We start from the raw sequence: 26,187 nt of genomic DNA, 5'->3' as shown, positions 1-26,187 counted from the left end.
CTGCAGTACTACAATACAGTAAAAAGAGTACACTTGATCAAAACAAAGCGGTGTACAACAAGTTTATTTCAATTTTCATAATAAGATTAAAGGACCGAATGTTTTAATCAAATACCGTTGAATCGCATCTCGTCGGCAATTTCCGTTTTCTTTTATGTTTTTCCCTTAGTGATGATGTGGACCGTGACCGAAAAGTCTTATTTGTTGAATAAGAGTACTGGACGGTTGTTTCGATCTAATATCATCAGTGATGTCCGTTTTCGATAATATAATGATGTTCATCAATGCCGAAAACAAGATCGAATCTCTTCAGTATTGTTCGTTTTCTATAATGTTGTTTTCCTCAGTGATCATGAGGACCTTTAAAAAGATCAAATCACGTCGGAGATGTCACTTTTCAATTATGCTGTTCATCAATGATGGTTTGGACCGCTGATGTAGACAAAACCAATAGTCTTTAACTGCCTAAGCTAATACTAAGCTCAACTAACACAACACCTCTTTTATAGTTATATTTCAAATGATGGAGTAACTTTAAACTTAACCTATCGATTTGTACCTGGGTGTCATTTGAACTGTATCAAAGCCGTTAATTCTTTTGGTTTTGTTTATATAATAAATAAATACCTGTATATATATATTTATTTATTTACAGTATAAATCTACATTATATAATAGCCGGTACATTTATGTGTCCCTATGCATTGTCAGGTATTGTTCTTTTTATTTCAGGTTATCTGTCTCTGTTTTTTCTGTATATAAATTAAAATGTCAACTGTTTACAACTGTTGATTAATCTATGTACGAAGAGAACAAATCCACATATATATTCATTCTCGTAACACAAGGATGACAAAAGCTATGGCAATCCTGGCTTTAGTTAATTCCATACTTTAGCATAGCATTGTGTTGAGGATTTCTCTCCCAAACTATAGGAGATTGTAGGAAAACGCCCAAATTAAATTAGCATTCATTATGATCAACATCACTAAGGAATGGTCTAGTCTTGCAATGCCGGCTTCAGCTAAAGGAGATGAATATGTTATTGGAGATCAGCTGTACATGTATAATATGTTGGAGAGAGAACTGTACCGAGGCCCGTCAGAGCCAAGATCTGTTCTCTCTCCCACATATTGTACAGTTTTGGCGTATATCTAATTTAAAACATAGCAAGTCTTTGTGTTGATAAAGTACACTTTAATTTCTTATATAAACCATTTTTGTGCCCTTGCCTGTGAGCTCAGGAAATTTTACTATGTGCATTCAACCAAGACAAATCCACTAGAGACAATGGGAACATAGAATTACCTTTGCCTGTGTTATATGTGATGAATAGCATTCATGAACAGAATACATGAAGCATGCTTTTGGGTTGGACATCTATCTGTAAATTCACTTTCACCATGTCCATCGACAGTGATCCAGTGATATTACTTTCTCAATTTAAGCGATATATTAAGGTGAGTTTTGTTGACGTTTATTACTAAACGGACGTTTGTTACCAACGTCTGAAGCGGTAAAGAAATAACATATGATACTAAATCAATTCAGGCATTTTTTTTAAATACCATCAAAATAAGTGTAAAATTACATTGTAAATAATTTGGAAATTTAAAGTCAAAAGTTGTGTACAAAAACATCAAAGTTTCAGAAAGCGGAAATTGAAGTTAATGCTGTGTTAAATGATGAATTCATAATAAGGAGGGAAAACTCGAAATGGTATATTTACAGAAATTCTGTGGAAGTGGTTAATTTCGCATCAATAGAGGATTAAATTCTCTTCATATTCATTGTGTGGGATTTTTTTCGTAATTTGGATTAAAAAATAATGAATATTCCGGCAGGTTGTGTATTGTGTGTTTACATAATTATGGGACTATGCATGGAGACAAAGTACAGAAACAACAATAGATGACATCACAACTATATTTTAAAAAGACATAAGAACTCAAAATGCACTTTGGCAATACTGCAGTACTACAATACAGTAAAAAGAGTACACTTGATCAAAACAAAGCGGTGTACAACAAGTTTATTTCAATTTTCATAATAAGATTAAAGGACCGAATGTTTTAATCAAATACCGTTGAATCGCATCTCGTCGGCAATTTCCGTTTTCTTTTATGTTTTTCCCTTAGTGATGATGTGGACCGTGACCGAAAAGTCTTATTTGTTGAATAAGAGTACTGGACGGTTGTTTCGATCTAATATCATCAGTGATGTCCGTTTTCGATAATATAATGATGTTCATCAATGCCGAAAACAAGATCGAATCTCTTCAGTATTGTTCGTTTTCTATAATGTTGTTTTCCTCAGTGATCATGAGGACCTTTAAAAAGATCAAATCACGTCGGAGATGTCACTTTTCACTTGGTTTGTTTAGTTTTACGTCCTATTAACAGCCAGGGTCATGTAAGGACGTGCCAGGTTTGTTGGTGGAGGAAAGCCGGAGTACCCGGAGAAAAACCACCGGCCAGCGGTCAGTACCTGGCAACTGCCCCACATGGGATTCGAACCCGCATCTCATCCCAGAGGTGGAGGGCTTGTGGTAATATGTCGGGACATCTTAACCACTCGGCCACCGCGGCCCCCACTTTTCACTTATGCTGTCCATCAATGATGGTTTGGACCGCTGATGTAGACAAAACCAATAGTCTTTAACTGCCTAAGCTAATACTAAGCTCAACTAACACAACACCTCTTTTATAGTTATATTTCAAATGATGGAGTAACTTTAAACTTAACCTATCGATTTGTACCTGGGTGTCATTTGAACTGTATCAAAGCCGTTAATTCTTTTGGTTTTGTTTATACATCCTGCACATGTCATAGTGTCCATTTCTCAGATTTCATCATGTCGAAATATCACACAATGATATTAAACAGGTAATTCTATTTAATCCCATCCTCTCGAGTGTTATTTTTACCGATTTTTTATCTAGACCTCTATTTATAAAATGTTTAAAAATGACCTAAGAGCACTCTGGTATGTCCACAATTATGTCAATTGTAACTAATTCTCAGATCCCCGTAAACATACATTTAATATTTATGGGTGTGGTTCAGGTATGTTTCGGGAGTGCTGTGTTTCCATATATAGTCAGAGTGAACCTGAATGCATAACAAATTTATCCTACCGATGACCTCCCATTGTCTCATATAACAGAAGCCAAACAATCCAGGAAACAGGATCAAATCTACGACTCAGCTTTTGATATATCTTCCAATGAGTCTGAGTGTAACATCCTTAAATAGATACTGATATCAGGATTCCCGTCCTTTCTGGACACTATTAATATTGTAGGTGTATTCAGAATAATATATTCACATTCATGTATAATTTAATTTGTGCCGTATTCATAACACGTGTATTGTACATTATCCAAGAACAGTTATGATACATACAGTGATTTTTTTCTACTCATTTACCCTTCATTCTCTCTCCTTTTTAACTCTCACATCAGACACCCTCTTTCTGGCTCATTGCAGACCATTACAAAAATTACTCATGATCACCTCTCAGAGCTCACCTATCATTTTCCAAACTCACTCGATCTTCAGCTCACCGCCGACTATTCACTCAACGGGACTCCCAAGGAAATAACTACTGAGTTGTATCCTATGAGAAGTCATTTAGCCATACCATATTAGGTCCACCCACCAACAAGGGACACACACAAATAGATGTTAGTGTAGAACTAGTATTAGTACACTTTAACACTCTACATTTGTATCAGAGCAAAAATAAGAGAAGGCCAATCGGGATATAGGGGATCTTTGATTACACCTTGGTACATTATGCACCTATGTTTGAAGAAAAGGATGAATATAATCAACATGTACATGTACTACAATGAATTTAAGCTCATTATTTGTAGCAACTAAAATCTATCTTTCTAAATATTGATATTTTTAATACATATATTCTTAGATGTCTGTCCAAAAATTAACGCTGAATTTTTTAAACAGAACAACTTGAATTTATTTCCCCGTTAGATAGAACAATCAAATCAAATTAACTTGGATTTATATCGTCACTTACAAAGTAGATCGTCATTACAAGTTTAGGAGTTTTTTTTCGTTTTATATTAATTTCTCTGTGGAGGCAATCCCGATAACTCAGATTTCTTTCTATTGTTTTTGGTGCGATGTCATATATTGTTATAGCTTAAGGTATAGTCAGAGCAAAGTCTACTATTATACGAGTACTGCGTATATTCATTTGTATTATACCTGTATGTGTTTGTAGTGCTAGTGATTACTACTACTACTAACCCCTGTAATTATCGCCACCGATAACGGCAATGTGGATTAAACAGGTCCATGATAGTTTAGTTTGTAACAATGACGACATACAATAATATTTTCTCGTACTTTATAGATGACGTATGACAGAGAGTTAACTCAAAACCTCGATGTACGTGTATCATAAATATTCAAGAGGGAAAAGTATCGATGAGATACATGAACACCAAGAGTCACTGATTCTACATACATAATGATGTACATAGATAGATGTTATACCATACAGAAGTCTAAATCTAGTGAAATATAAATCGGTGATAGTAAATTTGGTAAAACAATGAAATACTACACAAAAAACACCTATATCCACCACAACAGGGATAGTAATGTCAACGGTTGGCCAGAATCGGTCGTGAACGCAGAAACCACGAAAAACTTTGAAATCCTGCTATACAACCATCTTGTTTGTTGATTGTTTGTTTGTTTGTTTGATTATTTTAACGTTTATCATGTAAGGACCGCCTCCCATGTATGCAGTGTGTAGCGTGTGTGAAGTGCGAGGTGCGTGTTTTGGGAGACTGTGGTATATTCGCGTTGTGTCTTCTTGTATAGTGGAACTTGCCCTTTTTATAGTGCTATATCACTGAAGCATTCACATTATACTGACAACGGGCAAACCAGTCGTCCACTCCCTGTTTGCTGAACGCTAAGCGGAGCAGGTATAGACTTTGGTGTGTCTCGGTCAGGGGACAGAACACAGAGCCCGCCTCACAGGGGCGAACGCTCAACGCAAGGCCAAAAGTGAGGCGGCGCCAAGGACAGGCATTAGGAAATAAAAGTTACAATGTACATGTAGTTAGGAAGAAGAGAAAAATACTTGAAGATCCTAAATTTAGTCGCCTTTTACAATCAACTATCTTAAGTACGTTTACCACTCATAACGTACAATCTGTGATATGTATTATGATTCCAGGGGTGAATCCTATCTCCAGCGATTCCATTGTATTCCGAGAGCGGAGTTGCGTACATTTAAAATGCATTATGTATAAAGTTGGATCATTATAATTCCATTTCTTGACATTTTTAATTTACACTTGTAACATACAATGTATGGTTATCATACATGATATCCCTGTAATGGCGTGGAAAAAATCCACGACTCTCGAATGTTGCATATTTCAATGCGAAGTCAAAAATGAATCAGCGGGGAGGAAACATTTTGGCGATCGGCGTATAAGTTTTAGCGGGTGCATTCAATTTGTTCTTTATGACTGCCATTCATTTGTTATATAAAGAATTCTCAATACAATAACACTTTAATTTGCAATGCAGGTAAATGATTATTTTATCATAGATTGTATATATAAACGTTATATGATTCGATTTTTTAACATGAAAATGGTCCATCTGTCAGAAATCTTCAGTCCGTCGTTCAGAGCTACAATGCATATTGTATGTCATCGCAGCTACATGTAGATGCGCAGGAGAACGGGAATATGTATTCAAAATTGTCGTGACAAGATTTTATCTAAAGTGATATTAATTAGAATTCATCTCAGATCACCAATTAATGTGAAATTTTGTAAAAATTGAGACACGTGCGATTTTAAATGTGTATAGAACATACATTTTTCTAGCGTCATTTATTAATACTTTCGTGTAATTTAATTATTGCCATTAGGCAATAATATCTAGCGTTATTTTTAAGGTTCACTACTTTTTTCCGAAACAAAAGATAAACGTTTCATGACTAAAATAATCACATTCATATATCGAAGAAAAAAAATTGATAATCCAATTTCAAATAAATGCCAGCATTAAGGTTCCTTGCGTAATCTACACGATAGTCAACTAAAATGCAAAGTAATATTAATTACACTGTAGGACGGTGGTGGGAAACAAGAACGTGCTTTTTTTCCTTATCACCACAAGCAGATAGGTTTTACAGAGAGTAACATAGTAAACAATATCTAAATATCTTGTTTATATTACCAACTTTCGAACTTTTTACTATTCAATACTGATATGCGCACTTATTATAACGAACATGTTTATCAGAGTTACTTCCCTTCATGGCTTTTCGCTTCGTTTCTTTTTGTCAATAGCGAATTCGCAATTTGTATTGCGCATGCTCAGAAAACGTCATTCGTCCTCGTGGCTTTTCCTGTTTACAATCATCTGCGAGGAAAGAACTAAAAATGTTGGTTTTATTTGAAACAGCTGCTGGATACGCCGTATTCAAGGTATACATATGTAAAAAATGCAACTATTGCATGAAATAGAGACTGTATTATTCACAGACAATCGCTCAATTTAAGTCTATTGACTCAGACATCCGAACCACGTGGTCTTTAAATGGAGACCACACATGGCTTGAAATAGTTACTCACCAATTAGCTTAGGTATTGCTTGATGACTGGTATTATACCCAAATAACTTACTCGTTTTATAAACGGTGTCATGAGAGAGACGTCCAATCCGATTAAAGTACAAATCACTTTTCAAAACAGAAATGTAAGACCCAGGAATCTGATTGCGACTGCCTGATATAAATAAGAAATTATGGTCCTAACGTTATGGGTTAGTAAATATCTCATACAGCTGGTCATCCTTTGCTGTTTACACTTTTCACTTAAGTTATAACCGAAACTTAACACCAAACAAGTCACCAGAAATTAGATGGAACTGTATCTCATGGCCAAAGTTTCAGAGTAATTTTGGTCCCATTTAACATCATGCCTGCAAGTAGCTACTGTTAGTAGGCATAGCCCCACTAGTACCCCTGGCAAATTCATGCAGCATCATGTAGTATAGCAGGGCTGCGGAAATTTTTTTAAAAAGAAAGTCAGGGATTTCCAAGAATTATGCAGATAGCGAAGCTTATTATCACTTCATCATATTTTTAAGAAAAAGTTACGAATGTGAATGTCAGACCCTATATAAATTTAGCGAGAAACAATATAATTAATGAAATTTTGGTCATTGTGATGTCAACATTCACTCGTCCAATGACAAAATCCACTCATCTGGACGAGAGGAAGAGTACATTTCCCAAGCTCTGTTACAGGCCCACTCTTGATAAATTCAAGACTTTTGGGGTACAGCTAAAACTTGTATAAAGCATATATATGATTTTGCTAATATCATTTTGGGTATTTTTGGAACTGTATCAATCTGCAATCTCTCTCATAATACATATATACATCTGAAAGAGTTTGTCATTAATATTAATAATTCAAAACCATTTTGACTTAATTTGAAACATTACGTCATGTTAGCAACTTAGCATTGCCCATTAGAAGTTTCTCAAAGTTGTACATTGAATATTATTGGATTAAGTGCTACCGTAGTTCCATAATTTCTAAATATAATTTTATTTGGTCGCATTGTGTAATCTTGTTTGTGACTTCAGCTGCTTGATGAGAAGAAATTAAAGAAGACAGAAAAGCTTTATGAAGAATTCTCAACAGCGGAAAGTGCTAGCAAAATGTAAGTATCAAATTATGTTAATGTATTGGTACAGGTGGTTGGTATTTTAAATTTAATTGATGGAGATATTGAAAATGAGAAAATCATTTCATCATTTCAGTAAAGATGATAAAGATCAGAATGCAATGAACTTTTAGGTCTTCCAAAGTTATTGCATCTGGTCGATGTGCCAACAAGTAAACATTTATGATTATACATTATGCAGATCTATATTTCAGTTTGAAATATAAAAAATGTAAACTTCAATTAAATTTCATGATAGAAATGTCAAAGTAGCTCTAGACTTTACTTATGAATTGACATTGATATTGTAAATTAACAGTTGGGTAGCATTGTTCTCTTTTGACTTTTCAGGTTGAAATTACAACATTTCAAGAAATTCAAAGACACCACAGAGGCACTTGCTGGTTAGTAGAGTTTCTCAGATTCTGTTCCATAAATGGGGTGAAATGATGAATTGAGGTCCCTATGAACTGTCGGAAACACAAATGGGGTTCTAGCTCACTGGGCTTGTGTCATGGTGCAGCATCAGTCAGCGGACATTTTTTTTAAAAAGAGTTCTACATGGATCGTATCCAAATTTGGCCAGAAACATAAATGTGGGAAGAGAAAGATTGTTTATATAAATCTTGGCTATGGGGCAGGAGGGGCAGAGCTCATTAGAAGTAAACAGTGGTAAATTCTTTCATTGTTGCAAAGAAATTAGAATGAGATATTTTAAATCCTTTAGGAAATGAAACAATGTGGGCGATACAGACCCTCTAGGTCTCTTGTATATCCTTGAAAAGGCATAAAAACGCAAACCCTGGTACTATTTGTAGCATATAGTTGTTTGGCTAAAAGCAATGGGCTTTGCATATTCTGAGAAATGATTAGATTAAATGCGTTTCCTGAAAAGAAGATTGAATTATATTAAAGTTTAAATTTACCAAAATGGAATTTTGTTGTAAAAGTTTTATCAAATTATGATCTCCCATCAAAGCTTATGTTGAGATTTTATTTTATGAGGTTATGAGGAACGCAAAATTTTAAAATTCTACATGATCATATTCTCCACAGCTGCCACTGCCTCTATCGAAGGAAAGATGAACAAATCACTAAAGAAACTCCTCAAAAAAGTTCTGGTAGAACCATCCCAAGAGCTGGCCGTCTCTGATGCTAAACTGGGAAATGTTATCAAGGTAAGTTTATAAAAGTTACTAATTACAGACCAGTCAGACTATAATGCCTACTTTATTGATTAAAGGAAAAATAATTTTACAGTGGATATCTGTTAGGACAATTTGTTACAAAGCAAAATTTCAGATAAATGTTCTTAAGTTTGATTTGTTTGCATATATTTAATTTGTTCCTTGGTTTTGCTCATAATTGTTTTACACTCAAACATACACGCTTCAAAGTTCAAATTAGTAAGCTTCCAACATTATGACTTTGGTTGTTTTTAGTTTCCTACATGGGAGAAGTTATGAACTTGGTTGTTTGTATTTTGGTTTTAGGACAAGTTTGACGTGAACTGCGTGTGTAACACATCTATTAGTGAACTCATGAGAGGCATTCGTTCCCAAATGAGCAGTCTAATCACCGGTCTACCAGAGAAAGAAATGGCCGCTATGGCTCTCGGTCTGGCTCACAGGTAGGAATCAACTCTTGTCTTTATATATTGCAGAGTTATTTCCCTTGTGGGAAAGTATTGATAGTGACATTGTTACTTTGTGAGCACAAAGTTTGGGGTTTTTTTTCTGAAAAATAAGATATTACGCCCACTAAATACTGTATTCGACCCAATAAGGGCCCATGTTGCTATATGCGCCCCTCCCCCTTTTGAGGCCTCATCTTCAATTACCGGGAACCCGGTCATAAATAAAAACCAGAACTGTATAGTTTGCAATAATTTTCCCTTATTAAGCACCTTTCATATTTTTTTTCAAATTTTTAAATGCCTTGGCGCTTATTGGGTCGAATACGGTACATAACGTAAAAAATCAATACGTACCAGCAAGGACAGGTAATTCTGTAAGGCCAAATGCAGAATAAGACTTCTTAATTCAATTATAGTCTGTAAAGTCAAAGAATTTTGGTGAAGAAAAGGGCAGTTACATTGAGATAGAAGAATTTTTATTTGATTATGATAATTAATGCATTGCCCATCAAATTTGAAAAAGCACTCAGTTATATGTATCAAATAACTATGAAATAAGTAGAAGTATTAACTCATCTGTTAAGATATTACTGAATGTTAAGAGATGAAAGTCTTCTGAAAGTAGTTGATATGAATCAAACAATTAATTTTGTAACACTTCATATAAAAACAGAACAAGTTTAATTTTCCACATTTATCAAATAGATAAATTTTAAAATGTTTTATTATTTCAACACAAACAAATTTTGCAAGTGACACTTTCTAAAAGGTTTTGTAACTATTAATAGAGTTACAAAAGAATTTAAATTGAAAGTAAGACTATGGAGTGAATTTTATTTTAAAAATTAAAGTTGATGTTATCAAATGTGTAAATGTATATCATTTTTCAATTTCAGTTTGTCAAGATATAAGTTGAAGTTTAGCCCAGACAAAGTGGACACTATGATTGTACAGGCTATATGTAAGTACACATGTAATAGGGTATCACAATTTACATGTTCATATCAGAAAGAAATGGTCCTCTAGAAATAATGAATTTCCTGAAATTGTGGCGGTTATTAAAATTTGAAGAATTTTATCAAACTCTAAATTGATAATATTATCAATCAAATCTTTGTATTGACAGAAATTAGTTTTGAAAAATAAATTGAATTGTTTTCCCTTATTAATTTTCAATATCAATACTTGAACGTCTTGCTATTGCCCATCTTTCATATGACTGTTACAACAAAGACAAGACATTGCAAAATCCAAGATGGGACCTCTTAGATTGAGTAAATTATGTGTTCGAATCTGGTTGAGTTTCCAAAATGTTTCAAATCTAAATTGTCAGATCATCATTAAAAAAGATTTCATGACCATGCATGTTTGTGAATTATTTTTCAATACTATATTCATCATGCAATATTGAACAATATAAAAATTTGTGCAAGAAATTTTAAATTTATTTGAAAATCTTGTGTTAAGTATGGTAATAAATATACTGTTGACATTTACAGCATTACTGGATGACCTTGACAAAGAGTTGAACAACTACATCATGAGGACGAGGGAATGGTTCGGATGGCACTTTCCTGAACTGGGAAAAATTATACAAGACAATCTAGCATATGCTAAAACAGTCAAAATGATGGGTAAGATTTGGGTTGGTTTGAAATAGATGAAATAGTCTCTCACAAATAGAAAACAAACTGTCTTTAAAAACACAATAATAAGCCAGTCAGATAAATCTTAGTGTCTTAATTCAAACATTTTTGGCAGCCATAAAAATGTATTTTTCAGGCTACAGGACTAATGCGGTCAATGTGGACTTTTCTGACATTTTACCCGAGGAGGTAGAACAAGAACTGAAACAAGCGGCTGAGATCTCCATGGGAACAGAAATCTCAGAGGAGGATTTATTGAATATTACTTACCTTTGTGAACAGGTAAGAAAACATGGAACTATTGGCTTAAAAAAATGAAGATCAATTTTGTTAGTAGGTAAATAATTAGTCCCCATCCAATTTCCAACACTTTGTATAATATATATAGTGTTGATTAAATTTCCAGAAATTCTGTCAGACATTTCAACATTCTAAGCATACATATCTAAATTTGTACAACCATTATCAATTATTTTAAACAGTTTGGGAAATTGCTACAAAGGGATACATTAATAAGAAGACAGAATGATAAAGTTGCAGATGATGGATAAAACTTGTTTTCACTGACAATATGTGATGTTGTAACAATTTCGTCACTACCACTGATGCAACTTCTAGATTATGTTTGTAGTCTGTTTCAAAACTATTTGTATTTAAGAAATCTCATAAAGTTTACATTGTAGAAAAATTTAGAAAACACAAATTTAAAATTCTTTTCTAATCGATCCCTTAAGCTGATAATGTTAACTTCGTAATTAGTGTCCTTTTGGATGATAATATTAATCCAGTTCTAAAAAAAAAAAAAACTGGTATGAAAAGTATATCTCAAAATCTCAAAACATAGACTAAATTTTCACTTCTAATGTTAATCTGTACCAACACATTATATAAGTAATACTTTATGAAATATTGACCAAACAAGTAATTCTTACTGTGTAGGAAAAAAACAATTGTCGAATTTTCAAAGCAGTCCCCCAAACATGGTCATGCACAATCATATAGAATTACAGGAATATAAAAAAAAATTGCTGGTTATAACAAAAGAAAATTATTATTGCTTGTACATGTCCTGTGGTTGCAAATGATGGATAAAACATTTTGATGCTGACAAAATATGAAGTCATATCAATTTCGTCACTACCACTGATGCATCCGACAACCATATTTTATACTAGGAAATAAAATTTAAATAATTAGAACCAGTCTGGCCTAAATTCTTTGAATCTTAAGACACACATCAATTAAACTGATGACTTTTTCTGATTTGGACTTTCTATATGATAACAAAAAAACACATCAGGATTAAATCATGTATAAATTGTTTTGTTTTTTTCTTTGGTTTTTTTTTTTTTTATAGTCCACTGAATAAGTTTTCGATCTGAAATATGCACATGTACTAGAGACTTCTTAGATTTAAAACTGAACTGACATCTGTAATATGTGTGTGGATTAAGTGTCTTGCTCAAAGTTGCAGATGATGGATAAAAATTGTATTTACTGACAAAATGTGATGTTGTAACAATTTCGTCACTACCGCTGATGCAACAATGACAATAAGTCAATAACCACGCACTACATCAGAGTACGAATGCTAACTATTGTGTACATGGTCGCAATCTGACTCACTAGCTTTATTACTCAGCAGTGAACGTCTTGTGATGATCTAAAAATAGAACCTAATGCACTCAAATAGCGTGTCAGTATATGTAATGATGTATACATATGTTTGCTCATTCAAGAAAAGTATATAATTAAATTTCTGGCATTAAAACTTACTTAAGAGTTGCAGATGATGGATAAAAATTGTTTTTACTGACAACATGTGATGTCGTAACAATTTCGTCACTACCACTGATGCAGCAAAAAATAAAACGTTAATAAGATAAGAGATTATACAACTGGAGTCAGTCTTTTCTATCACTCTCTTTCCTGGTATTTAAAGCAATGTCAAAAATTACCTTGAAACTGACTGACTCCCTCTCAGAATTCAGAAGTCTGAAGACCCGAGATTGTATAATTAAATTTTCTTATCAGTAATTAATATTCTCTTTCAAATTATTAGACTGATCATGTAACTGAAATCCTAATACATTTTATTATAGATTTATGTTTCTGTAAGCTCTTAGGATATGAAATATCACCAATATATAAATGTAGATTTCCTAGTGAAATTTTCATTGTTTTAATCTGTTTTATGTCATTCACAGGGAAAAGGATGTTACCTGTCAACAATACATTGTATATATGGTTTCCTAGGCAATTTTTTTATTGCCATTTGATGAATACGTGTTAGGTAATAGATATTACAGAATGTTTAGGATGAGAAATCAGACCAATCCAATGGTTTCCTTTGTGAAATTCATCTGTTTTGATTGCTTTGTTTTAGGTTATAGACATAACAGAGTACAGAGCACAGTTGTATGACTATGTGAAGAACAGAATGATGGCCGTCGCTCCTAACTTAACCATCCTAGTGGGAGAGCTAGTAGGTGCACGTCTCATCGCACACGCAGGTACATTACTTAATTTAGCTTTAGTTCCATAATTGTGTAAACCAGATTTATGAAAATTTTGAACACTTCATTGTGGTCTTTGAAAGTCAGCGTCTACCTATTTGAGAAAAGTCATAAAACCTGATCAGAAAATTTGGCTTATAATAACTCAAGATTATTGATAATAGAAATAGCAGGTGGCTCTTTTCCAGCTCAAATTTGTTTGAGATTCTTCTACAAATTTTTGGTCCTGAGAGGTTGATAATAAACATGTTTTATTGTATTGAACCAGAGTACTTGATCAATTGGTTATTATTTAACATTACTTTAATTGATAAATATCCTTATTAATTTGGAATTATTCTAAACTTTCTTCTAATTCCTTTTCAGGTTCTTTATTGAACTTGGCCAAGCATCCTTCGTCCACGGTCCAGATTTTAGGAGCAGAAAAAGCCTTGTTCCGAGCCCTAAAGACAAAACATGACACGCCTAAATATGGTTTGATTTATCACGCCTCACTGGTCGGACAATCAAACACAAAGATGAAGGGAAAGGTAGGAATTGAATCAAAAGTTTTTCTATGTGAGAGATTTTCATATACATGCAATTGCCTCTCTGATCATGATTGAATGAATTTGTATATCCAGGGAGAACTATTAGATTTAGAAACTTTTAAGATTCATGGCAGCTAGGAAAGATGAAAAACTGCATTAGACTCAATAGGTGCCCCATCTCTTTAAGGCCATACAAAAAAATATTTGTGTTTCTGGTAACCCGACTGACCCTGTAAAATCAGTGCCTACTCAAAAACTTTGTTTTGTCCTCATGCAAACAATTAGGAATTTTGGTACAAATTCTGTAAATTTAAGGCACCAATAATCCCCGGAGAATCAAATTCATGGTTTATATAAGGTTGAATAAAGTCTTTTTCAGTTTTACATTGTAAGAAACTGGGATGAAGAGAACTAAAAAAAACCTACCTAGCTACCGACCCTTATTAGCTCCCTATTCAAAGAATAGGGGAGCTAAAAGCGTATTTCACGTTAAAGTTTTTGATCAAGTTTCTGTTTCGTCAATTGTTTAAAAATCATAAATGTTTATGATTTATTTTCCTAATGTGTATGGATGCTGAACGTGATATACAACCAATTTGGGGCCCTTAGGTTTTTTGAGTCTGTTAATTTGTCATATTTCCATGTTTAAATAGTAAATACTTGAACATCAACTTCTTCTGAATAGGCGAGCTTTGCTGTTCTCCAACAGCTCTTGTTTTAAAAGGGTGTTACCGGAAACAAGAATATTTGTTTATTTGGTCTAAGTGCCTCTACCCCCTTTTTTAGGCTTCAATATCATTTACTTTGAATTAAATGCAGATTGCAAATATGAAAACTATATTAGTTTTCTTAATGATTTCTTTTGCAAATTGATTTATGGATTACTTTGTAGAATAATTTTATAAAAGGCTCAAGTCCAAGTTTGTTTCTATTATATGCCCTCTTATTTGCTTCAATTTTAAAGTGCCCTTGGTGCTTATTTGGCCAAAATATAGTAATATTATTTCAGTATTGTATCAATGCTAATGATTTAGTGAATAAATAACTGAATTTTAGATGCTGTTATTCTAGATGTAATTCATGTATATACTTGGCAGTTGACACAAGTATCAAGTCCCCTTAAACGTTGTGTGACATTGAAATTAAGAAAATATTTGCCGATTTCACTGTATAATCCAACCTCTGACAGTATTGAGACATTTGTTCACACATTGATAATAACTTTTTGTTGTTTATCAGATGTCGCGTATGCTTGCCGCAAAGTCTGCACTAGCTATTCGTGTAGATGCTCTGGGTGAGGAAACAAATGCAGAGTTAGGATTGGAACACAGAGCCAAGCTAGAGAAGCGACTACGTTATCTAGAGGAGGGAGGGGTAGGTATCATTTCAGAAATGTCACAGTGAAGATAAATTAACATACCAGTTGAAAACATTACTTCAATATCGTTTAGACTTAGATTCCTTAAATATAAATATGTGAACTATACTTCTTTAAAGGAAAATCTGTGTTTGTTTAGTGCAAATTATAAAGTAAATATAACAAGTCCAAAATTAGTATGTAATTTTCTTTTCACTCAAGATTGCTTATTCTCACAAGTCTGTTAACTTTATCTGACGAGATATGTTAAAAGTTCTATTTTTGTTTGAAGGCAAGAAGAATAAGTGGATCAGGGAAATTCCAGGCGAAATGGGATAAATTTGAAAATAAAAGGTAAGCTATCTATACATTGTGTTCAACAAGTTTGCTAACTTACCGAATAAAATTTGAATTGATAGATCAACAACATTATACAACGAATGTGCGATAATCCAGATGTCATTTATCTTGAAATTTACAATCTGGATGTAATTATTAGGGAACCAATTTGATTGTTAATTGAATGGAATTCAGCAGTCAGGAAAATTCCCGATCTGGATGGTTTGGTGATTGTTGGGATCCAATGTATTGATTGTATTTGTGGAAAAGCAGAGGAAATTATGCTTGAAAAGGAAAATTTGAAAATATGAAACAAAAACATTTGAAATTGTCTTTCAGTCTGTCCAAGTCTGTCTCATTAAGTCTCCATCTCGTATTTTATCACTGGAACATGTATTTCGAGATAGAGTGTGATGGTGTTTTACCTCTCTTGGTTATAAAGTAAAATTCAAAGTCCATTTGTGCCACTTTGCCAGATGTATATCCATCTACATTATGTAGAACTCATATAAGCCCTACATCTCTGCAGGGTTAAAAGTTCCATTTCCACTTGCACCATATTGTAAGATTTGTTCTTGACTTGGACAAATTTGGCCTCTACATCTTGGTTCAAAGTTTTGTGCTAGTTTGCCAGATTTGCTTTCCTCTACAGAACTTGCAAAAGGCTTCACAGAATAAACCTTGTAAATTAAATTGAACTGTCAGTTTACATGATGTAAGATATAAACACATTCTGTTATTTTGTAGTGAAGTAAAAATGTATAACCCGGCAGCAGATTCAACTCTTCCAAAAGCCAACAAAAAGAGGAAATTTGAGGAGAATGGCGATGTAGACGAGCCTTCAACACCTAAAGTACCCAAAGTAGAACCAGCTGAAGGTTAGTGGCAAATAGTGCAAAGACACAATAGATACTATAAACCAACTTTCTTTGCGATTTATTTTCACGAATTTCACGATCAAGGTAAATTCGCAAAAGTTTATCTCTGGGAATTCATATGTTCCACAGTTATTTCCATTTTCAATTTTAAATTTGCAAAATGTTTTGAAACAGAAATCACAAAATTAAAATTGGTTTACAGTAACCAGAGTTTGTGTTTACGCTATTCCCATATCCTTTTTAAGAGTAGAAAATAAAAAAAGTCCCCACTTGTTTCTTGATCACGATTCTAATTACATTAGGGGACTTTTAAATGAAGAGGACCCCATTGATGGAATACACAATGCAAACACTGATATTATATGTAAAATAACACATTTCTTTCAAATAATATTAGCTCTTGTGAACCATGGCATTATCGTGAATTGTCTAAAAGAATAATGTTTCAGGATAGTACCAGTTCATATGTCAAATACTTATATGATATTAAATTATGCTTTCTTGTGCTTTAAACCCCTTTATTTTTGTGTAAATATTGTCAACATATTTGCAAAACTCTAAAAATTGTCTTTGTTTTTAGAAGCTACATCTGAAAAGAAAAAGAAAAAGAAGAATAAGTACAAGGACTTGGACAAAAGTATGGAGGACGATGAAATTAAGCAAGAACCAGGTAATTGTGTACATAATATACTAAAATACAGATTTAGATGGTTTGTATTACATAGTATACTCAAATACAGATTGAGATGGTTTACGTTTTAGGCTACCATCATCAGATAGCAGGTTATTAAAAAATTGGTTACTGTTAGGGACGATTTTGATAACTTTCAGAAACAAATCTTTAATGAAAAAGTTCTTCTTGTCGAGTTGATCTATTTCTTTGCTGTCAAGACAAAACGAATATGCTATTTAGACCCGTTTCTAAATATCATTAAAACAGAAAATGATTTTGATATAAGAGTTATCCCCCTTCCAACACATTTAATATTGTTCAAATACAAATGTAACACATCATGACATCCATCAATGATCTTGTGATAGTTGAACTTGAAACTACAGGCATTTCAAAAAGCTGACCAGTTACAGGCCTATATCAAGTTGTCCTTTCATGTGAAGATTTACAGAGAATGACTTCCATCGTGGCCACACATTCTGCTCTTAGTCAATTCTTTTGATGTACATCAAATGACTATACTACCTGCCTCATCTGATGATTTACACACAGCCTTCAGTTTTGTGATAGATAATACTACCTTCAAACACATGCCATTTAGGGTGATCGAGAGGTGTAGTGGTTAAGCCACTTGCCTTTCACCCAGCCGGACCATTGAGAGTGATTTGCATAAGTTGTATAATTTTTGTTTCGTAATCGATGTAAAATAAAATAAAGTTTATATTATATTATTATTATATCATATTATAGCACATGCTAATATCCATATAATCTCTAACCACCTGTACATACAACAACACAACAAACAAAAATCTTCTTTGTTTTCTAGTAACACCAGAGTCCTCCGAAAAGAAGAAAAAGAAAAAGAAGAAGAAGGCCAAAGAAGATTCAGATTAGAGGAAATTATAACCGGTGTAGATTTTAAACAGCTGTCAGACAGAGACTGATTGTGTAAAAGGGCCAGACTATTTGGCCCTAGATATGTGAAATTGGCCAGACTATTTGGCCCTAGATATGTGAAATGGGCCCTAGATACTATTTTATCAAAGATGGGCATTATGCTGCTGATGTTGTATATAACAGAGTTATCTCCCCATGGGGGCAGGTAATGATTGCGACGTCATCTGTTTGCGAGCATAATGTAAAACTTTTCAGATAAAATAAACATGAATTTTGCTAACAAAATAATGACGTCGCAATGAATACCTTCCTGCAAGGGAAGTAACTCTGATATGCAAAGGTGGAATAAAGTCCATGACACTACGGTAGTGGGGAACTACAGATAAAAACAAACATGGTATGTATTGTATGTTTTCTTAGATTATGCCCTCTATATCACTTATATTAACATGGATCTGTGATGTTTGTGAAGCAAATAGACTACGCTATGTTCTGTTTTTGATTTTCATGTTTGAGACAAATACCTAGTGGAGGTAATCTAAATATTCTTCTGCCGAAGAAGTGTATTGGAAATCTGTTTTATATGCAATATTAACCTTCTCTTTTGCTTCTTGTATAATGTTGTTATATTGGTTCAGGTCAATTCTGCTCCAAGAGTCCAAGGTAACTTTCAATCTACAAATTCCAGGTCTGACAAAACTTTCAAAACCATCTCATCCCTCACTTTAAAAAGTTCTTCAACTTGTCCAGTCTATAAATTGTCAGCATTTATAACCTTTTTTAAAATCCCATTATTAAATAATCTTGTCCTACAGTCCAACAGACATTCTAGGTGCATTTAACTAATTCACCCCTGAAATTTCATAATGGACTGATCTATTCTTTGATTTAGAAGGTCCTAAATTTGTCTTCAGGAAGCAAAATGTTGTTTTTGATATAAAGTTAGTTTTGCCAGGATCTGAGCAGAGATATATTTTGTGTCTTTATGTAAAAGCGTTTTGTTAACATACCCTTGTGTTCATACAGATTCTATATTATATACAGTTATCTGCCCTTAAGGGTAAGAACTAATTGTGACGTCATGTGCTTGCAAGAGTAGCATCACACTTTTCAAAGAATACAATTCCGTGTTTCACTCGCAAAGCAAAATCACAATGGATACTCACTAGAAAAGAAGGAAACTGTAATGTGAAATGATGATAGATTTGACAGTATGCATCACTGCATACAGGTATAATCATTGTCTTTGATTTAAGGTTGTGTCCTACCTGAATATAATTTTATTATATTAATGTCCTTATCACAACTAAACTTTCTCATCAACACAACCCATGTTGAATTTAATACAAAACTGATAAACATTTAACATTATTACATCCATCAGGATATAAGAGTTATCTCTCTTGAAACTTGCATAGTAAGCAAATTCATAAATAACTTTATGAGGGAACACTTTGTTAAAACTTGCATTATGTACCAAATGTACAATTTGTTATGTTTTATCATTTTACATGTATAAAGTCAATTGCATCTTAATTACATGTGTTTGTTTTAAATTGATTTCAAAGTATCTTGATTTATTCTCTATTTAACACATGGCATCAAGCTACATCATTGAAATTGAGTATGAAAATTCATTCATTGCATCTTGAAAAAAATCTGTGGCACTAAACCCTATATGGAATGAAGAACTGATTGCACATGCACCAAAGGCAAAATAAATTATTTTGTATTATTTTCTGTGTTAATTAGACATATATATATATATATATATACACCAATTATTGTTCAAATGATGAATATCATTTATGCTCTGTCGGCGGTGGAGCATCTTTAAAGGAATTCCTTATTTTGATACATGTATTCCCTATTGGAAATTTAAAGCATTACAAAATTAAGGAAAAAATCTTAAGTTAGCAGCCTTCCTTATAACATCTTTTATGCTACACGATTAGGAATTTGAGGTTAATGGATATTCCTGAAACTAGAATTGTATGTCATAAATAGCTATGGCTGCTGTTAGTAGGGTGTGAAAAAAACAAAAGCTGTTTTAACTCTAATGCTTGGTAAAGAGTATGATTCAACATCCGGGCCTCAGGATCATGACATAGTCTTGGGTCCAAAACTGTCTTAAATTATGATTCAACATCCAGGCCTCAGGATCATGACATAGTCTTGGGTCCAAAACTGTCTTAAATTATGATTCAACATCCGGGCCTCAGGATCATGACATAGTCTTGGGTCCAAAACTGTCTTAAATTTAGACTTGGCCAATCAAAAATGATGTGTCAAAACGTTACATCATTTACGTTTGGCTTAGTCAAAACATATGTCTTAAGATTGTTTCGTGATCGTGGAGCCTAGTGATTGACTCAGACCTAGAGATGTTTTCATCACAATAGGAGTCCATGTTAACTAGTGTTCCATTAAATTCTACTGCTATAGGAATGAAAGGATTTTCAGCATCCCCATCCACGATACTCCAGGGGTTACTATTACTGTCGCTATATCTACCCTTGGGCTATGTCGTAGCACAACCGAAGACTCTTGTGTGTTACCACAGATGACAAGGTACATACTTTGGTCCTTTGATGTTCATCAAAATAAACAAATAATGGTACACTGGTTGACTGCATGACTTTCAAGATGGGCGAGGATAGTACCGGTGTTGCAGGCCTGTGATTGGTCAGTTTTTTTCTCCCAAAATGCCTTTGGTTTTGGTACGACATTGTCCATGGTTGGATATAACGACAGTAGTAGTAACCCATGGAGGATCTTGGACTAGAATGGAACAAACTTTGTATAAACAGAATAAGACCCTCGGTCCCCAGGGGATAGAGGACCGAGCCAAGTAGGGGAAAACTTGTAAATTCTTTAAAATTCTTCTCCTGCTGTAGGAATGAAATGACTGATCTGCGGCATCCTCGATTGAAAGGGAAGCTATCTTGTTTAGGTCCCCAGGTGTCGTTAACGTTGGTTTTGACCTAATAGAGCATATTTTGCACATTTAGTTTGGACCATCATTCACTCTAAGGAAACTCTTGCAAATTCTTTAGAATAAATCTCTATTGTGATGAGAATAAAAGGAACACAGTATTGTACATAAAGGCTGTCAATTTTATATAAACTCGGCAAAGTATAGACCGTGGAGGGAAAGGCGATAGGGAATAAATTTTAACCAATTTTACGCCTTTTGGCCCCTCCCACAGCCCCCTGGGGGATGGGGTTCATATAATTCACAATTTTGATTGGTCATATGCCTTAGAAGGTTTGTGCAAAATTTCATTGAAATTGCTTCAGTGGTTTTGGAGAAGAAGTCGAAAATTTATGTTGTTTACGGACATACGACGGACGACGACGGACAAAAGGCGATTAGAATAGGTCACTTGAGACTTCGTCTCAGGTGACCTAACAAATCATTTTAAATTCATCTTCTATATTTACTTCATCAATTTGTTGAAACTTCCCTTTATGCATATACTAGCCTGAATAATGACATATACTCGTATACAACATGGTTTGCTTTAACACGACAGATGGTGAGAGATACATGCCCATTGGGCCTCTATTTTAGTTTAGCTAAATGACTACTAGACTTTCTATAAAAGACAAAACCATTAACTAATCCGCTCCGAACCCAAAGTTTCAATCCCTCCAGTAGTTTAGGAGTAGTCATGTAATCAACCTATCCAAAAGAGGTATAAGTAAAAATGTTCACTGTATAAGGATTATTGCCATCAAGTTTGTTGGAATGATCCTTTCAGTAATTTAGGAGTATTCAGTCGATCGTTGTGTCTATAAACCTCCTCATTCTTCTTCTTATATGTTACACTAATCCATCGATAATGATGATAAGTTTACGGTGGATTGGCAAGGGGCGTGCATAGATTGTTAAAAACGCAAAGTTATATACAGTGGAGGTGCAGATTATTTCTTCTTCTTTTTTTTCGTGTATATCATTTCCTCCTTACTTCCTTGCGGGGGTGGGACTATAATTATGACAAGGTAAAATATCAGTTATATCTAATGCGACCCTTGATAAGCAAACATTTCTGTACAAGGTGCTGAACTTGTTGAGGACATTTCCATTGACAGGAAGATCCCGTGGATCCACCACTCCTAAAGACGGTCATAAATACAATTATACCAATGATATTAACGTCACACAATTCTGGTAGCCTTACGGGATGGCGTCTCGACCACTCCAGCAGATCTGTATATAAAATCAAAATGTCTATGGTATTACGGGACTCGAGAAAATAAGCGTGAAATCAATAATGACACCGACAATTGCATCCGAGATCACAGGTAGGGAGCACGTGCGGCAGGTGGGACAGGTAGGGAGCGCGTGCGGCAGGTACGACAGTTACATTTGTATACATAAAGAGCGCGTGCGGCAGGTGCGCGTGTGATAAGTGTCTTCGGAGACCACCCACCATCCGTGTGGAATTGTCTTCCAGATGTAATGTGTATCACAATGATATATAGCCTTTCTGTAGAATTAACAAATTAAACTTCCCAAAATCATAACTATCGTTAATCCGATTTACTTGCGCTTGTTCAGTTAATCGAAATACGAATTATACGAAAACCGTAGCCGTTTTGTCACGCAAACAATAAAACAGTGCAATTTTGAACAAATGCAGTTATTGAGGGATTTCTAGTAGTCAACGATAGGAAAAGTTGTATTGTACAAAGCAGGACAGCGGGTGCTGTGGAAAAAAAGTGACTCTTCATCTTATGAGGAAACTTACTATCATGAAAATATAATAAATACATTATAACTATTTAGATATACAGATCTCGCAAGATCAAACATTGAGTTACCATGGTAACATGTCTATATAAGACTGACAGTGCGTGAGTAAAAGTTCAATGACACCAAACAAATGACCAGTACGTCAACGATAGGTAATGTAGACTATATATTGACCACAGCTAATCAGGACTTGGCTATCGTGGTTATTTTATACATTGTAAAGGTGAGAACGCGGTCGGCATCATTGTATCTACCAGGTATTGATGGACTGTAGTTGTTTACAACACACGTCAACACCAACAAGGTATTTTGGTCAGTCACCGGTATTCCGTCCTTTTTCGTATTGCAGAGTTACCTCCCTTGCGGGTACATGTTGATACAAATTATAGGTATCTATTGTGACGTCAATATTTTGTGAGCAATACTCGCGTCGATTTGTCTGAAAAGCATGACGATACGTTCGCAAATGCATGACGTCAGAATCAATACCTACCTGCAAGGGCAGATAACTCAGTAAAATGCATATACAGCATTGGTTTGCCCGACCCTCCGTAACATTTTTTTGTCAACATTAAGTTATTAAGATGGTTCCTTTTGTTGTAAATGCAAATGAAATGTATTCTATTTTGGGACCGTTCTAATAGATATTCCATTTTGGGACCTAACCGGTCTAAAAGCATGTTTGTCGACCATCTTTTCTGACCAGAAGTTAGCTAATAGGATTCTTCGATAGTCAAAACATCTATTTTGCTTTTGCAAATACCATGGGCGCTAGCCCGCTAAACCTGCCTATATTAATAGGCTTTTTTTCATTTTTTTTTTTAATTTTTTAATAAGCCTAATAATATAGGCAGGTTTAGCGGACTAAATGAGCGCAAGATCTAAACTCGATCGTAACATCGATTTGGATCACATGAAGACATGAAGAAAGTCATTCATAACGAACCATTTATTCAATCAAACTTGGTCGATGTTCACAAGGATTCAATCAAGACTAGTTGGCGTTCATGAGGATTCAATCAAGATTGGTTGGAGTTCACAAGGATTCAAACAAGACTAGCTGACGTTCACAAGGATTCCAACAAGACTAGTTGACGTTCACAAGGATTCAAACAAGACTAGTTGACGTTCACAAGGATTCAAACAAGACTAGTTGACGTTCACAAGGATTCAAACAAGACTAGTTGACGTTCACAAGGATTCAAACAAGACTAGTTGACGTTCACAAGGATTCAAACAAGACTAGTTGACGTTCACAATGATTCAAACAAGACTAGTTGACGTTCACAAGGATTCAAACAAGACTAGTTGACGTTCACAAGGATTCAAACAAGACTAGTTGACGTTCACAAGGATTCAAACAAGACTAGTTGACGTTCACAAGGATTCAAACAAGACTAGTTGACGTTCACAAGGATTCAAACAAGACTAGCTGACGTTCACAAGGATTCAAACAAGACTAGTTGACGTTCACAAGGATTCAAACAAGACTAGTTGACGTTCACAAGGATTCAAACAAGACTAGTTGACGTTCACAATGATTCAAACAAGACTAGATGACGTTCACAATGATTCAAACAAGACTAGATGACGTTCACAATGATTCAAACAAGACTAGTTGACGTTCACAAGGATTCAAACAAGACTAGTTGACGTTCACAAGGATTCAAACAAGACTTGCTGACGTTCACAAGGATTCAAACAAGACTAGTTGACGTTCACAAGGATTCAAACAAGACTAGTTGACGTTCACAAGGATTCAAACAAGACTAGTTGACGTTCACAAGGATTCAAACAAGACTAGTTGACGTTCACAATGATTCAAACAAGACTAGATGACGTTCATAAAGATTCAATCAAGACTATATATATATATAGTAAGCCTTTACAAGGATTTCCATTTCAAAAGTTCACCAAGATTAACATTAGGTTTTTTTTAATTGGATGATATTTAGCAATGTTAACGATATAGATGTTAATAAGTAGACTGGTTCCCTCCCCTTAGTTCTCTACTCTCCGCCAGGCTGCGCTCCGCTCACTAGGGACCGGTAGCGGGTAACCATGATGATTTTTTTGATTGGTCAATCTACATATCCGGTTCGCTGGTATCACTTTTTTTAGACGTGGGAAACCCCTTTACGCACGAAGCGACGGATCTTAACGTAAAGAATAAATAATTTATTTGAACGATATATAAACAAAATTAAATAATATCTTTAAGTTTTGAAATCATTTCGTGCTAACAGAGTTTAGTTTGTTCATAGGAACGACGTTAATGGCGTTATTTTCTTTTAACGGAAGTAGCCGTCTCCATGATGACATATCATGCGCAGAAATGATGCACACTACTCTGGAGTTGGAATTCTCACTCAAGATGGCTACTCGCTACCGGTCCTCAGTGAAGCGTACGCAAGGGAGGTAACTGAGGCGGGAACCAGTCTAGTTAATAAGCGGAGATCAAATATCGCGAACATACTTCGATCGGGAAAATAAATCGCTCGGGAAAATAAAGAGCCATCTTCATCGGTATTCTATCCATTCTCTACATCAATATCACACAAGTAAGTGCTCTCTTTAAAATGGGTTTTTTATGCCGCCCATGGAGTGATGAACGTAAGAAGCTTTTGTATAACGGTCGACGACAAAACAGTGGGAATAAACTGGCAGAAAAAAGACAATGATAATCGGTTTTACTACATACCTGTACGGGTGAATCTGGAGTCAGACTTACCTAGGGCCACAAGGCCAATCAGGGATGCATAGTATAGAACAGTGAATCTGGAGTCAGACTTACCTGGGGTAACAAGGCCAATCAGGGATGCATAGTAAAGAACAGTGAATCTGGAGTCAGACTTACCTGGGGTAACAAGGCCAATCAGGGATGCATAGTAAAGAACAGTGAATCTGGAGTCAGACTTAACAAGGCCAATCAGGGATGCATAGTATAGAAGGCCAATCAGGGATGCATAGTAAAGAACAGTGAATCTGGAGTCAGACTTACCTGGGGTAACAAGGCCAATCGGGGATGGATAGTGTAGTATAGTGAATCTGGAGTCAGACTTACCTAAGGTAGCGAGGCCAATCAGGGATGCATAGTATACAAGGCCAATCAGGGATGCATAGTATAGAACAGTGATTCTGGAGTCAGACTTACAAGACCAATCAGGGATGCAAAAGTAGTACAGTGAATCTGGATTCAGACTTCCAAGACCAATC

At 34.7% G+C, this 26,187-nt stretch overlaps 1 protein-coding gene across 1 annotated transcript; it reads left to right on the top strand.

Annotated features, from left to right (window-relative positions):
- Positions 1-6,334: 6,334 nt before the first annotated feature.
- LOC138310293 (nucleolar protein 58-like) lies at positions 6,335-19,748 on the top strand. The gene is made up of 15 exons (XM_069251429.1): positions 6,335-6,488; positions 7,658-7,734; positions 8,089-8,141; positions 8,794-8,915; positions 9,231-9,367; positions 10,270-10,334; positions 10,873-11,007; positions 11,156-11,301; positions 13,406-13,532; positions 13,902-14,065; positions 15,305-15,439; positions 15,715-15,776; positions 16,509-16,639; positions 17,220-17,309; positions 18,142-19,748. Exons 1-15 carry the CDS (start codon positions 6,444-6,446, stop codon positions 18,207-18,209), a joined length of 1,557 nt encoding a protein of 518 aa, XP_069107530.1. The 5' UTR covers positions 6,335-6,443; the 3' UTR covers positions 18,210-19,748.
- Positions 19,749-26,187: the final 6,439 nt, after the last annotated feature.

The sequence above is a fragment of the Argopecten irradians genome, chromosome 16 (genome assembly GCF_041381155.1).
Source record: "Argopecten irradians isolate NY chromosome 16, Ai_NY, whole genome shotgun sequence".
NCBI classification, from domain to species: domain Eukaryota; kingdom Metazoa; phylum Mollusca; class Bivalvia; order Pectinida; family Pectinidae; genus Argopecten; species Argopecten irradians.
This window is presented reverse-complemented; position numbering and strand designations above follow the sequence as displayed.